Source organism: Rhineura floridana, chromosome 1 (genome assembly GCF_030035675.1).
Source record: "Rhineura floridana isolate rRhiFlo1 chromosome 1, rRhiFlo1.hap2, whole genome shotgun sequence".
Lineage (NCBI taxonomy): Eukaryota > Metazoa > Chordata > Lepidosauria > Squamata > Rhineuridae > Rhineura > Rhineura floridana.
Window position 1 is genome coordinate 110,607,202 of NC_084480.1, and position 16,018 is coordinate 110,623,219.

The 16,018-nt window shown below is 38.0% G+C and overlaps 1 protein-coding gene across 10 annotated transcripts in view; it reads right to left on the reverse strand.

The window, feature by feature from the left end:
• BRD10 (bromodomain containing 10) overlaps positions 1–16,018 on the reverse strand; it is a 77,318-nt gene that overhangs the window by 25,960 nt on the left and 35,340 nt on the right. For 6 of the 10 annotated variants that reach the window (XM_061629464.1, XM_061629444.1, XM_061629421.1 and 3 more), the window contains 3 exons: positions 14,976–15,176; positions 5,390–6,783; positions 2,389–2,451 (listed from right to left, as the gene is read on the reverse strand). In XM_061629464.1, the coding sequence (XP_061485448.1) occupies positions 2,389–2,451; positions 5,390–6,783; positions 14,976–15,176 (1,658 nt within the window). Of the gene's footprint in view, positions 1–2,388; positions 2,452–5,389; positions 6,784–9,678; positions 9,811–12,553; positions 12,611–14,975; positions 15,177–16,018 lie in introns of those variants that run through there. The other 4 variants (XM_061629442.1, XM_061629434.1, XM_061629468.1 and 1 more) reach the window with 3 other exon arrangements.

Consider the following 16,018-nt stretch of genomic DNA (forward strand, 5'->3'; position numbering starts at 1 on the left):
TCCTGATGTTCAGGGGGGGATCTTGCTACACACTTTCTAAACACTATTACTTAAAAGTTTCAACACCACTTATTACAATTTCCACATACAAAGACTTATGCCAATTTATTCTGCTACTCTGCCCCTGCAATTAATTTCTCCTTCTGTTTTTCTCTAACTCACACTTTACTGCTCTTTTTTTAATCGTCCTCATTCATTGCTTCTTCTCCCACCTTCCCCAACCTAATTAATTGCCCTTTTTTCTTGACCCATTTGAATCAATTGCACTTTTCCAACATTCACTTCCAACCAGGGTTGATAATAATTGCTAATTTAAAAAACAAAAACTGGTTTCAAATTTTAATTGGATTTTTAAACATTTAAGATTTTTTTTAAAAAAATGTAAACACTAAGTTAATATAACCAATAGATTAACATTAAGAAAATCTGAATAAAAGCTTGTTAGTCCTATAGTTAATTTGTAAACTGAATCAACACTTCTACCAATGCACTGAGGTAAAGGAGGCATTTCAATGTAAAGGAAGAACTCATCTCATAATTTTTCAATGAATATTACATGCACTGTAACTAACAAACATAATCATTCATTATCACCTAATGAAACTAATCTGTTTTAGTCTGCCCAGTAACTATCAGACCTTACTTCAGCCTATCAATCTTGAGCATTTAATTTTGTTTGCTATTTTCTTTTTCTGAGGGTAGGGCTGGGCCAAGGAAGAGAGAAGAAGAAAGGAGGAATTCTAGAGAGAAGAATATAACTGCCCAGTGCTCAGGTTTCTATTTCCCACAATTCAGAATTCATTTCTGTTTTTCCACCCCATCTCTGAAATTTATTACTCTTTTCCTTGCACCTTCTTCAACATTATTAAGTAGCTTTTTTTAAATGCCTTATTTAATCTGTTTAAAAATAAGCTGTTGATCAGTCAAACTCCAGATAAAGTGCCTCAGTATATGTCCACAACCAGTACATGACACAATACCTGTATGCTGTTTTGAGTAAGGACCATTGCCCCTCAAAGACAGCAGTCCATGTGAAGTTCACAGAATGTTTCAATCAACCACAGACTGAAGGAATAAGAAAGCAGACATTTTGACAGGGTATACCACCATTCAATTGACAAACAACGGACAATGTGAATCCCTAATTAATGTGCATGTACGGCAACCAGCTAAGGGAGCAGCATAGGTACCAGGAACAGAGGGGAAAGTGCAATTGCAACTGCAGCCAAACAAATGGTTGGCAGCCCTCTGTACAAAAACACCCCCTGAATTCATATTTGTATGAAAGCTGCTATAAATTAAGACACGTGCACACACACACCTGGAGCTGTGGAGGTTCCACAAACTGTTACAACTGAGGAATGAGCCATATCTGCTGCTGTACTGAGAAGCAGGAGCTTTAGAAACCTTCTGTTATGGGTCTCAAATAAAAGAAAAGCCTCCAATATTCTACTTGGATATAGGGAAGTAGTCTTCAAAGTAATATGTCCTGTGCCAGGCATGGGACATAGGAGGTGGATAATACTGTCTATACTGAAGGTACTAAAGGGCAATGTAGCCACAGTTTCCAGTTCCCTGCATTTTTATTCTTCAAATCAAAGGTGCCATATTTATTTTTCTTTGGTATTTTAGGAACATGAGTTATCAAACAGAGTACTTAGTAATTTTGAGAGTTCTTCCACCTATCTTTGTGGTTGGATGAATATAATCTGTACTATTGCTTCATCATTTTGCTACAAGTTATGCAAATTGCTTCTCCTGGAAAAGTTGGGTTTGTGGAGTGAAGACTGACTTTCAGATAGCTTGTATTTTACATAAAAATATAGGTGATAATAAGTAAGTTGGATATGTAACTTTGTGTGATATTTTTAATTCTATTATTATATACTACGTTATCAAGGAGAGAATTATATTTTTAGGAAGCAATTTATTATAATGATACAGCAAGTGCTTATTAATGATTCAAGATAGAATCTGATAAAGAACTTTTCCTGTGGAATTAGAAGTCATCAATCAGTTGGATGAACTTAAGACTCATAGACGAAACGAACATTTTACCAGTGATCTGCCATTGGTAGGTTATAATATTAAGTTGGTGGTTCATAATATTCATTATTTGGGATTTTGTACATGTATGTAAAATGTCATGTTGTTCATCTTTTAGATTAATGTAATAGAGCTACTATTTGTGTACATACATTGTGCAGACTCCTAGACTGGCAATAGGCATGAAAAAAGAGGACACAGAAGTTTCTACCACAAAATAGTTTCAGAATATTAACAAGACTTTGCTTTTCAAAATCTTGTTATGCTAACATGAAACCAATAATCTACACTAAAGAAATGAATTAAACAACAGAATGACTATGACAGAGTACATTAAGATACCTTGTGCTGGTCCAATTTTGTTGGTAGAAAGTGGGGTGGTAGTGGTAAAAGTTCCATGCAGATCTTAAGACAAAAAAAGTGACCACATCAAAATAGCTAAGAGGTGGGCTATACATTTACATTTAGCAAGATGGGCTGAGGTTGTTTAACATATCAAAGGCTCTGAGACAAAGTGAAATCTACAACAGACACAGATGAGGAAAACTTAGTCTCCTGACTGAGATATCCAACGCATTATTTCTGCTAAATACATGTTTAAAAGTTAGAATGCACTCATTTCAATTTGCTATAGCAGGGCTATCAAACAAAATGTCGGTAGGCTGTAGTCAAATCCATGATACCCAGCCGTGGCTCAAAAGGGTGTGTGTGGAGGCAATGGTGTTCTCCTGGTAGTGGCAGTGCAATGATCATTGGGATGTAGCAGGGCCAGGTAAGCTCCAAGTTGGCGGCAGTGTAAGTAAAGTTGCAATATAAGCCTAAAAGCAATATAAGCAACACTGCTTTACAGTTTTGCCTCCTGTGGTTGGATATGGATGATTCTCCCCACCCCAACACACACACTGCGGTTCAGAGACAGAAAGGTCTGTAATAGGATGTTTTAGGGATAGGCTTTGAGTAGAACTTCCTGTTATACTGGAGCAGATTCACACATTCCTTTAGGAAGAAAAACCAGATGAGGTGCTTACAGAGGGCCATATAGACCTAGAAATAAGGCAGCTATTAACAATAGCGAATGGAAGGCAGCAGAATTCAACTGGATTATTTGTAGGGCCATGAACCCAAAATGTCTGGAGGCTAAGAGAACTCCTTTTCCAACCTCTTAGTCAGAGACCCAATGAGACACTGATAGGAATTCAGATAAGGGCTATGGGGTATTTAAGGGCTTATTCAAAGGGAAGTTTCGCCCAGCACAGGTTTAGCATGATAGTGTTAAGAGATATTAAAGGAAAGATGCCAACTAATGCAATAACTGGACTGATCTGTTGGACTGTAGCCACCTGTTCTGATTCTGCTGCCCCCACATCTACCACATAGGTAACCAGGGAAAAGGATGGGGAATCATTACTTTTTACTAAGTCAGCGTGACTCTGCATGGAAGTAAAGCCTTAGAGTACAGCTGTATCTGAGCCATATCAGCCCCCCCCTTCCCATAGTAGAACAACTGTAGAAGGATAAATCCCACATTGTATTTACATGTTTGCTCTGTAAATCAGAGATAAGTAACAATAAGAAGCAATTCCTTGGTTATGTTTGAGTGCAGCCAACATCTTAAACACTACTGTTCGCATCACGCAGTCAGAGACTGAAGCTTGAATCTCAAAGTAGGACATACTGATTTGAAAGTTAACCCAGATGTTGGGAAATTATGTAGATGACAGTCCCTGGACTGGTGCTACAATTCTTAGTTGGCACTTTGAAATTCTAACTTGCCAATTTAGATACTCTTCCATCTTTACTGTAAAATGTTTTAGCTAATTTCAAATATTCAAAGCATCAGCCTACTCCCAGATAAATTTACATGGTGAAAAAGCTGAAATCTTGCAACTTGATGTAGTAATGCTGCTGTTTAACCTCTCTGTTCACAGAAGAGTCAAGGAAACATTCCAGGGTACTGTTTATCTAGGTCTGCCTAGTCCAGAATCCTGTTTCCCACAGTGGCCAACCAGATACCTCTTGGGAAGCAAAAGAAGATTTCATAATATGAAAATCCATCAAAGGATGATAATTAAGATATATTGTGAGTAATCTAATCATTGTTTGGTGATCCAATCAAAAGAATCATTTCACTTGCAAGGAGTGAAATTAACTGACCCTGCATTTGTCCATTTTACTGACAAGAATTTCTGATTCCCAGCAACCCATTCCTCTCAATAAGAAGCTATTGTATTCTCTAGTACTTGAAGCTTCTGACTGATGTTCAAGAGCTGGATATACAAAACATGCTAGCAGAGTCTAGTTTTGAAATGTAATGAGCATCACCATATTTATATTTGACAGAAAGCATTCCGGTCTCCCTTTTTATAGTACTACTAAAGTACTGAAAAATATATTAAACTTTAGTGTAAATTGGCTTAAGGGTCACAGTAGATGAGATGCTGGAAGATCATTTTCTCAGAAATGGGGAACAGTCATTGCTTCTTTATCCCAGAATCTTAAGTGTGTAACCTAATTATCTATAACATCAAGGAGGGACTTATTTACTCTGCTTCCTCCATATGAAACTGAATCTACAACCTGGCCTCATGGCTACAACATTCAGCCTAATTTTAGTACTTTTAAAAAAATACTTCCTCCTTCCGTCTCCCCCCCCCTGCCACTTTGTGTATCTTGCCTGATTAAGAGCAGAGCTTGGAAAAGTTACTTTTTTGAACTACAACTCCCATCAGCACAATCCAGTGGCCATGCTGGCTGGGGCTGATGGGAGTTGTAGTTCAAAAAAGTAACTTTTCCAAGCTCTGATTAAGAGTTCTGGAGATCTGGAAAGCGTGTCAAAATTTTGTGACATTTTGACTGGTACTAATAAAGGTTATTTCCCAACTGGATTTTGGATCTCCCATAATCCCCTTTTCTTGATTTTTTTTAATTCAATGCAGTTTAGTGAGATAGCAAACTGGATCAGGGCAAGAAGTTTAACTGTCTTTTTCCCCCTCCTCATCCCGTTCCATTCCCCGATCTAACTCGTGCTAGTATTTGCCCTGTGGGAAAACCATACAGATACCTATGTTGCCTCATGCTAAAAGCCTTCCAATGACTGCCACCTGAAGCAGCTGTAATATTGCTTTGGTAATCTGCAATTTTCATTCTAACTTCTGTGAGCATTGAGGGTTTTCTTTCTCCAATGGCTATTACAACAACATACAATCAGTGCTGGGAGAAATAATTTAAATTCCTAAGCTTCAGAACCATTTTTTAAAGGAGCCAGCAAATGTTTTAAGTACAAGAGCAACTAGGCACCTAGAACTTTTCCACAGCTCTGCATGTACTGCTCAAATCACCTCACCTGATTTGTGCTTCTTGTGCTTGGCTTTCTTCTTCATCATGAACAACTTATTCTGGATCTCAGGTTTATAAGATTTCAATGAGTGGAGGTGAATCTCACGCTTTCTCTGAATATTTTCATTCAAAATATCTTTCAATTTCTTTTTCTTCTTTTTCTTCTTCTTTGCTCGCACTTTACTAAACTGTAGTGTTTTGCTTTCTACAGAATTCTCTGAAGTCACTTCTTTAGCAACTTTGTGGCAATTCATGTCTGGATTGTCACTATGATTCCCATTCACGTGCATCTGGCAAGTTTTGAGAGTGTTCTCCTTTAACGGGGTGGCCTCGGTTTTCACTACTGAAGGTTCACCACATTTTTCTCCATTTTCCACAATCCTAATTTCTCCTGGACTGAGGGGACCTCCAAAGCCAACAATATCTCCTGGAACAACTGCTTTATCCCTGTTTTCTTTGTAGCAATCTATTGTAAAGTCACAATCCCTATGAATTTTCTCTTCACAGTAAGGTTTCATTTCTTTTTCTGGAGTGACATCCAAATGGTCCAAGTGGATCTTTGCTAAGCAAATATTTTTTCCAGGTTCTGTCTTTGTGCAAGGCTCTTCTTTAGTACTAAGTCTAACATCCCCATTGCTTTTAGAGACATATTCACATTTCATTTTCTCCAGTTTAATCCGTGGTACTCTTTTTACCTTAATGGGAGGAACTGGAAACTCAGGGGCATGAAAAGGCTTCTGTTTGTAAATCCGTACATCTGCACCACAGAATTGAGGGAAGTGAACGTAGGCATGTTCTAAGTAATCATAACCTAGAATCACCTCCCTGCACTCATGAATAGGCTGCCCAAGTACTGCATCTTGTACATCTTTTTGGGTCTCATATACAAAGTCACAGAGGCCTTTTAGCAGCCATACTTTTTGACAAAATGGGAGCTCATGAAATGGCTTTTCCTCCAAAGGATTAATTTCTCCAAGGACTTTAAAAAATTGAGGACAAAGACCAAGTTTTTCTGCACAACTGTCAGGATTGTCAGTCTGCCCTACAGCTGTATACCACTGCTGTACTTTCTGTCTAAGTGCTGCTTCCCAAGTCCCATAAGGAAGAGTTGGCCTTCGATGTAAGGTAGATCTCCGAGGAGGAGGACTTAACAAAGAAGTCATTATTTTAGACAAAAAAGCACTACACTGAGGCATCAAAAGGCAGCGTTCTAACTCGTAAAAGACTATTTCAGGCAAATTTAAAATATGTTGTGCTAAACAAAGGAAATGACCAATAGCTGGAATTTCCCACATGTTTTCCATCCGAGTGGGTGCTGCTTGAGATAGGAGAGACTTCTCCCATTCTTCTATTTCCTTTTGGCTAGCTTCCTCTGCCTCTTTTCTTTCTTGCTCTCGAAGCCTAATAAAGCAAAACAATTCAGGTTTAATAAAAAAGCAGCAAGACAGAAAACAAATTGTCTATCTAAAAGCAAAAAAATGCACACTTGCAAAAATATTTTTTTTTACTGACATTGGATAACACATATATAAATCCAACAGATAATACTAAAATGGTAGAGACTGGCACTTATATTGGCCCTCTTGCCACTGGACACTGAAGCTATTAATCAACTATTAAGTTTAAAATCTGAATTGGATTAAAATGTTTTGATATTTTATTCCCCATTTCATATTACATCATGTAAGTTCTACATGTTAACTCTCATACCGATTCTCATCTGAGTTCTACAGAAAATTGAAATGCATCAGAAGACATTTTTCCCTTTCAGTTTTTCCATATGCACATCATTATGCAACAAGAAAGAAGTGGAACCTGCAGCAAAATGTTGAGGTGTAACCCCCTCCTAACAGGACTGCTGCTGTTCAGGGTCCAGACGTCTCTCTCTCCAGGGAGAGCATTCAGCCCCCATAATGCGTTTTGCTTTTCAGCTGACACAGCATTCTGTAGCTACTGAACATACTTAAATCTCAGGCTGTTTGGGTGCATGCATGCCCCATTTTTTTTTGTGGGGTGCTTCTACAAACATCAGAGTTCCTCCAAGCACAACAATAGCCAATGCTTATTTCTCAGTGGCCCTACTATAGTTACAATCCTGGCACCACTCACCATCAGAGTTCTCTATTAGAGGGAATGATGTCAAAAGTTTATAATGCACAACAATGGAAGCAGAAATTGGCTATTTCTCCTAAAGGATAGATTGTGATCCAAAATTAACTCTGTCTCATCAGCCCAAGAAAAGGAAAGGAGAGGCTGGCTACAAGCTGTGCAAAATATACTTTCTAAACTCTCCTGATTGGCACAGGATGGAAAAAAACAGACTGACACGCAGGTACTTGATTACTCCAAATTAGTGAAAAAAATCTAAAGCAAAGTTTAAAAACAGAATAATAAAAGGAGAAATTTACACTCCCCAATGCAATATAATATAAGTTAATATAATAGTGAAAGAGACATTATAGATTGTTGCACTTTATATCCATTATAATGTATATTCTAGTGGGCAGTTTTTATCATAAAGGCCCTTAATTTTATAGTCATGTAAAAGCTTATTTTCATATACATCTCATTCAAACCATCAGAAACACATGGTGATTTAATATTTTCCCTAAATATTTATCAGTATCACTCTTATTCCATATCCTATTAGTTTATGGTGTTGCCTTTTAACAGCAGGACTGGTTCCAGAATTTGGAGTCACAGGGGCAAGACTTCTTGGGATCGGTTTCAGTTGATGGGGCCTGATAAGGTGCTTGCAACGATGCAGCCAGCAACGTGTCCAAAGTGTCCTCTCAACCCTTTCCTTTCTTGGCTTGCTGAGGGAGTTTGACCAAGTGGATCCAGGGTGTGGTCAACATGTCATTGCGGCAGAGAGTGGTTCCAGCCGCCCTGAAAGAGGTGGTGATCCGACCACTCCTGAAAAAGCCCACCTTGGACCCACTGGTTTGTGACAACTACCGCCCAGTCGCAAATACCCCCTTTTTAGGGAAGGTGATTGAGAGGGTTGTGGCGCAACAACTGCAAGTACTCTTGGATGAAACAGATTATCTTGACTCTTTCCAGTCTGGATTCAGGTATTATCAATACCTTGACACAGTCATTAACCAAAATAGAGACAATAGTCATGAAATCAGAAGAAGGCTAGGACTGGGGAGGGTAGCTATGAGAAAACTAGAAAAGGTCCTCAAATGCAAAGATGTATCACTGAACACTAAAGTCAGGATCATTCAGACCATGGTATTTCCGATCTCTATGTATGGATGTGAAAGTTGGACAGTGAAAAAAGCGAATTAGAGAAATATCAACTCATTTGAAATGTGGTGTTGGAGGAGAGCTTTGTGCATACCATGGACTGCAAAAAAGACAAATAATTGGATGTTAGAACAAATTAAACCAGAACTATCACTAGAAGCTAAAATGATGAAACTGAGGTTATATACTTTGGACACATCATGAGAAGACATGATTCACTAGAAAAGACAATAAAGCTGGGAAAAACAGAAGGGAGTAGAAAAAGAGGAAGGCCAAAGAAGAGATGGATTGATTCCATAGACCTGAACTTACAAGATCTGAACAAGGTGGTTCATGACAGATGCTCTTGAAGGTCACTGATTCATAGGGTCACCATAAGTCGTAATCGACTTGAAGGCACATGACAACAACAACAATTGGAGGTCACTAATTCATAGGGTTGCCATAAGTCATAATTGACTTGAAGGCATATAACAACAACAATTATCACTGTGCCCGCACCACACTGAGGTCTTCACTGCCTTGCCCCCCTCGGTAACCAGCAGTGATGCATGACATTGGGAAGCCAGGTTAGCAACGCAGTCCCATCTGCACTGCCTGGGTGGCTGCTATTGCTCAGTGGTAGAGCAGATCCTTTGCAAGCAAGAGATCCCAGGTTCAATCCCTGGCATCTCCAGACGAAAATATTATGTAGCTGATGATGGAAAGACTCCTGCTGAGACTACAGAGAGTTGCCGTCAGTCAGAGTAGATAAGACTGAGCTAGACAGACAATTAGTCTGACCTGGTATAAAGCAGCTTCCTATGTTTCTCAATTATATTCTACAACATCTACAGGCAGAGACCAAAAGGAGGACAAATACTTCTACTGTAAGGTAATTCTTGCTGTTCAATAAAGAAATGTTGATTTATTGACAGAACACACAGCACTGTTAAATGCCTTACATCCATATTGTAAGCATGCTCCAAAGCTATTCCCATTCATTAACAGGGCTTCTAGGTAAGAGTGCATGCCATGCCATAAACTAGAAATATATGCTTGTACCCAATGGTGCGCTGCACAACAGGAAAAGACTTCCACTCATACAAGATGCAGTTCCTTCTTCCTGCTGCAGCCACTTGAGTCACATCCCACAGCTCCCCTTGACCATCAGGAGCAGCTTTTCAGTGGAGCAGGCTGCAATGGGGAGGAGAGTAGGATAGTCTTGTTGTACAAGCAGTTACATTTGGCTAGTAACATCTTGATTAAAGATAGAATTTCATCACCATTCAGAAAATTTAGTTATGTCAATATCTCATGTTATTCCTGTTTAGAAAAAACCTCCAGATTAATAAGCTAGGCTGAGCACATCATTCTTAAGTCTTTCCCACTACAATTATTGAAATGTGCTCTACGTGGGGCTGACCTTGAAGATGGAAACTTCAACTGGTCCAAAATGCAGCAGCCAGGTAACTGGTGGGGGTTCCTTTTAGAACTCAATAACCTCTATTTTAAAATAGCTGCATTGATTGCCAGTTCATATCTGGTCCCAGTTCAAGCTGCTCACATTAGTGTTTAAAGCCCTAAATGACGTAGGTCCCGAATATCTGAAAGGTCGCCTCCTTCCCTACAGACCCTCTCAGGTGTTGAGATCAGCAGAGGGAGCCCTTTTGGTAGTTCTACCACTCTTGGAAGGTCGGGAGGTGGCCCAGGAGAGGGCATTCTCTGTGGCAGCCCCAAGCTGTGGAACTCCCTCCCCACCAAAGTGTGTCTTACAACTTCATTGTACAACTTTCGGTGAATGCTGAAGACATACCTCCTTAACCTGGCCTTCAACACATGAGATGTACATTTTAAGGAGCCACCCTATTTTCAGTGATCTTTTAAGGTTGTGTTTAATTATGTGTTTTAAGGTTGTGTTTAATTATGTGTTTTAAAATTGTTGTAACCCATTATAGAGAAGGAGAAGTTAAAAGTGCATCAGATCTCAAATTCCCAATATATCACCAGATGTTTCTTCTTTTTAAAATTATTTTATTTATTTATTTATTATTAGATTTGTTAGTCGCCCATCTGACTGGCTGTCCAGTCACTCTGAGCGACGTACACACAGAGCATACAGATACATTAAAACCATAAAACTGAACCAAAAAATAAAACCTAACCCTCCCCCAAATTAAAAAACTTTGAATCTTTCACTTATATATTTCAGATTTATTTTAATTTTATTTGTAACCAGATACTTCACTAAAAACTTTTACTATATTTAATAAATGAAATATAAGTGTTTCCTCTTTCAGGTTCCCATCTAAGTTACAGATTAGACAGACCTCCAAGAAAGTAGAATGTAAGCATGTCACAGCAAAATGATAAAGCAAACAAATAACAAACTTTACAAGACCTGATTTCAAGCTAATGCTTAATCAGTTTCTTAATATGACTGAGTGACACTATTGCTATTGTGAAACCAGACATGCTGTCAAAGGATCAAAAGGGCTGGTGCACGTACAGGCATACAAGTCGCTTCACTTAACGTCACCTGCTGTAACGTACATGCTCCATACGCCACCATACCCCGCTTAACGTACGCATGCTTCGCAATTAAGGACACTTAATGGCATGACGCCGCTGCCATCTAGTGGTGATTGCGGTGCAGTACATGCATAGATAATTGCTTCACTTTAAGTACATTTTCACTTTACATACACGCTCCAGTCCCATTGCGTATGTTAAAGCAGGGTATGCCTGTATAATGCTACCTAAATTCTAACATCAGCTCAGTGATTGGGAGTTCCCTCTCTCTTGTGCTCAAGTTTCTCCTACAACCCCTTAAACTCAGTTTCTATTTTTACAAGTATTATGCAAATTTCTATTTTTGATCTATTAAGACAGTTTAAGCCCTATATATTTCAGAGCCAACTGCCTCCTCCTTCATTGAGTTTTACGGGAAGCACTCTCTTTCCAAGTAGGCAATCAAACTACAGCCAATCCTAAGAACTTAAGAACTCTGTTTCAGTAGGACACATTCTTAGTCTAAGAGGAAATTTCCACGTTCCTAATTTTACAAGGATCTAATTAAGCAAAAAGACATTACAAAACTCTGTTGCTAAACAAATTCCCTTAGAATAGGTCACCTTAATGGGCTATTAGGAAGGGATGTGTTTGCAGAGTGGAGTAGAGTTGGTTCTCTTTCAGGCAACTGGTAACAGGCAACTAGGTTAGTAACTTTTGTGGAACCATAAGCAAGTGACAGAATTATGTTTCTTAAAAGTATAACAATTGCAGCCTAAAGGCCAGGATCCATCTGGTTCCACAGGCAGGCATGAGCACTTCCACATACATGTCAAACTGCCCCCTTTTTCCCCTAACCACAGCTCTTTGGCAGCAAACTTTGATACAAGACAAACATTTTGTGACCAACTTGTTAGAAGACATGGAAAGCTAGAGTCATAAAATGGGGAGGGGGGAGGTTCAGAAGCCCCCTACAGAGTCCTTTGGATCCCAGTCTAGTTTTCATCCTAATTTTGACCCATTCACATACTGCCATAGAATGATTTGTATTATCATGCCCAAAGAGTGGATTCCAAGTATCTTCTGAAAGCAGATGGACGCATACAGCCTTCTATGCCTGCAGGCACCAGATAATCCTGTGGACTGCCCATAGTTGCATATGTAGTGGGAAACGGAAAAAATAAACTTAAGGTGCTGTAGATCTCAATCATGGAAGCTACACTAACAATCTTTTAAACTATATGCAGTGGCAACGCTTCATTAGGTTAATGACTAAAAAAAACCCTTACAAATACCTGGCCTATTTCTAAGATAGAAAGTGACTGATAACGAACATCAAACACCCCCCCCTCAAAAAAGCCCTTTACAGCAAAAGTTGAACCCAACTTGTAGCCCTCTAAAATATTACATCATCATCACTGTCACATACCCATCAATCAGCAAGGAGGAAAAGTTTAGGCCTCATGACATAGCACTGATACTTCTGAATTCTTTCAAATATAATACAGGTAAGGTGACCTATTAGTAATACAAAAATGAAAAGGCAAGGTACAGTAAAGCTGATACATATTTAACATTAACATGGCTTTAGAATTTTCTGAACTTTGAATCTTAATTTCAGTTATTGATATTTGTGGGATATTATCTCTAATGTCAAGATCTCTATTAAAATTTTAGCCCTTCAAATGGTTGACACATGGCTACTTGTGTAAACAAGGCTACTTGCTTTATTGACTCATATCAACACACTAAAGATTAGAGAAATAAAATGAAAATCTGACAAATCATCTCCCGAAGATTACATGCTGATCTTCAACATATCACTAAAGGCACACTGAGTGTACAGAACCTCTCTTTTATTGATATCTTCCCCGGTTACCCCTTTTACAACTTCACTGTAAAATAATTACTGCTGTGATGGTAAGATAATTTTTTGCAACACGTCGGGACTGAATATGTGCTTGAGAACCAAGATTATGTACGCATGCATTTAACAAGCTCTGTCCTGACATGGCCTTGCCTTGTGAAATGCCCTGACCTTACACAACCTGAATTCTCCATACTTAAATGAAATTCCAGCCAAGAAGAGTAAAGAATAACCTGCCTCAAATATGCAATAGGCTTCAGTACACCAACAGCTTGTCCACCATCACATGTATGATTTTTGAATAAACCACAAGCATAGGTAAGTCACCACAAGAAATAATTACTTTCACACACCACGCTAACATCCAAAGACACAAATGGTGCATCACCACAAAACTGTCAACATCAATCATCTAAATACCAATGTACAGTATTTCATACGCTCTCAATATTTGACCAGTTGAGGTTCTTCCCTGTTAGATTCTTTCTTTCTTTTTTACTTCAGCAAAAATGTCACACACTGTGTATTTGGGGGGAATCCTCCTTCTTCTTCTGGTTTTTTTTTTAGGATTGGGGATACAGTGGTGATGTATATATTAACTTATTGTGATTGTGCAAGGGAAAGTATTCTCTATGAAAATAGCTTTATTGAAAAATTGTCAATTTTTATTTGGAATGACAAATTTGGGGAAGATGTAAGACCATATTCATTATTTTTATTATTTAAGGAATTAATGTATTACATATTTTTCAAATCAAATCATTCTTTATTACAGTCAAAGACCAGCATTTTACATATTTTTCTCTCCCTCTTCATACTATTCTATGATGCATAATAAAAATTATGATAATTATTAAAAATTCTAAGTTTCAAACTAATGTATACACAGAGCTTGTGTGCATTAATGTGTCCACAGAGTCATACTGCCAAGCCCCACACATGGGATATAAGTTAATGACAACATGGAAACCTAGAGTTACAGCCAGGCCACTTACATTCATCATGCCACCTTCCCCTTCTGTGTTCTAATCCTGAGTAGCAAGATTTTTTAGTATTATTATATACAACCCTCAGTTAATTTAGCAAAAAAGAAAACACTTTTTTGAGCAGAATTTTTTTTTAAAGTATATCCACCTTCTTAAAAGAGAGCTGGACCATGCAGAAAACAATTTCAGACAGAACAGTATCTTTGAACATTTGCCATTAATTCACCAGAATTAACAACTATAAAGAATTAGAACATAGAACTGTCTGTGCCAGGCAAAGCCCATCTCGTGAAAAAAGAAACCCTTGTAAGTTGATTTAATGGTGGAAGCAAAGCAAACCAGACTACCTAATCAGCATCTACCCCTGGCTTCAGTCTCCCTCTTTCTTGCTCCACCTTCCCTCAATATACAATTTCTCCCACACACCAATAGTATCTTGAACATAACTGAATATCCATCCAACATATCAAGAGAGGGAAAAAGTGTTGATTGATTGATCATGTTCTAATACCTGGATTAATAATGACAAAATTCTAATGAAACTGAGAAACAGTCTCCCAGCAGTATGAAATGCTTTGCCAAAAAATGTAATTTTAATTTACAAAAAGATAAATGTTACAAAACTGTACAGAAATGTGATAATGAAATGTAAACTAAAATATGGAGAAAGCATAGAATATTCTGGTTTGTCAATGCTATATGCAATTCCCAAAGCAGTACAGTTAACACATATTTCAAATGTTTCACTGGTTTAAAAACAATTTCCCAAAGAAAAATAAATTTAATAAAAAATGTATGCTTGTACATGTCATGGAACCATCAGCTATCTAAATGTGATGTTTAATTAAACAGAACTCCTAGGTTGAGAGGTCCATTTTGAGCCAGAAATGATGGACGAGTGATATGTTTGATCTTCCAGAGGAAAATGTTTGGAGGGGAGCAAAAAGGAAAGAATAGCTGGAAAGAATAGCTAAAAACAATCCACTTTTGCCTTTTACCTCTTTTCTTCTTTTGCTTTCAGTTGCTCTTCCTGTCTCAGAACCTGAACCATTACGGATTCAAACACTCCTGTGGTCAGGCCTGCTAAACTGCGTGGTGTAGAACGACGCCTTGTTGAAGTACAAGCTGTTCCCTTCTCATCTTCCAGCCCATAGAACCCTTTAGATGTTACTCCTATTGCTGTCTTCTCTCTCAAATGCCTTGAAAGAAAAATCAAATCAATGCACAAGAATATTTTTCCTGACCACCAGCAATCCAGTAGCTACACTTATGAAAAACTTACAAAAAAGTGCTAAGCAAAATAAATAAGGCTACTCTTCAAATAGTACTGTTGCAGGTTTTTTTCACAGCAGAACATGCTTATATTTTTAAAAAAAGAATCTGACTTTTGTACCATCTTTTGATATTTGAAAGTAGGTTCTTTACAACAGAACAATTTTATTCTGAGAGAAAAAACTAAAGACAGTTTCCATTTATGCCTTTTGAACATTAATAAGGTAAGAGTCTGCTTAAAAAATACACAAAACACTCTGAAACACAAGAAATATTGCAAACTCAATGCAATATTACTTGACCACATTTTCCATAATGTAGTAGACCAGGTTTGGATGACACACCAAACCATGACTTAGTTCAGTACAATGAGGGTGCAAAAAGGACCAAGGAGGAATAAAGGAGCTGTGAACTCCTCAATGGGACCCCACATGCTTGCATGCCACTTGGCTTACCACGGTGTGCAAACCAAGACATTAACAGCAAACATTTATTTTGCATTTTGATAGCACTATACATCAATTTGAATGATTTAAGATGATTTTATTTGGTTTTGCGGAACTGTCTTGTATCAAGTCATACCATCTATTATCTTAATAATGCTACTTCAAATCATGGTTTCCAGTTCAGATTTGGAGGCAAATTATGTTTGCTGTAACTATGGTCTGAATGTTTTGGATATTATAATACACTATAGTTTACCACAACATTCAAATCTATAGTGAGATATGGAATCCAAGCACATGAAGAGAGTATGGATAGAACACCA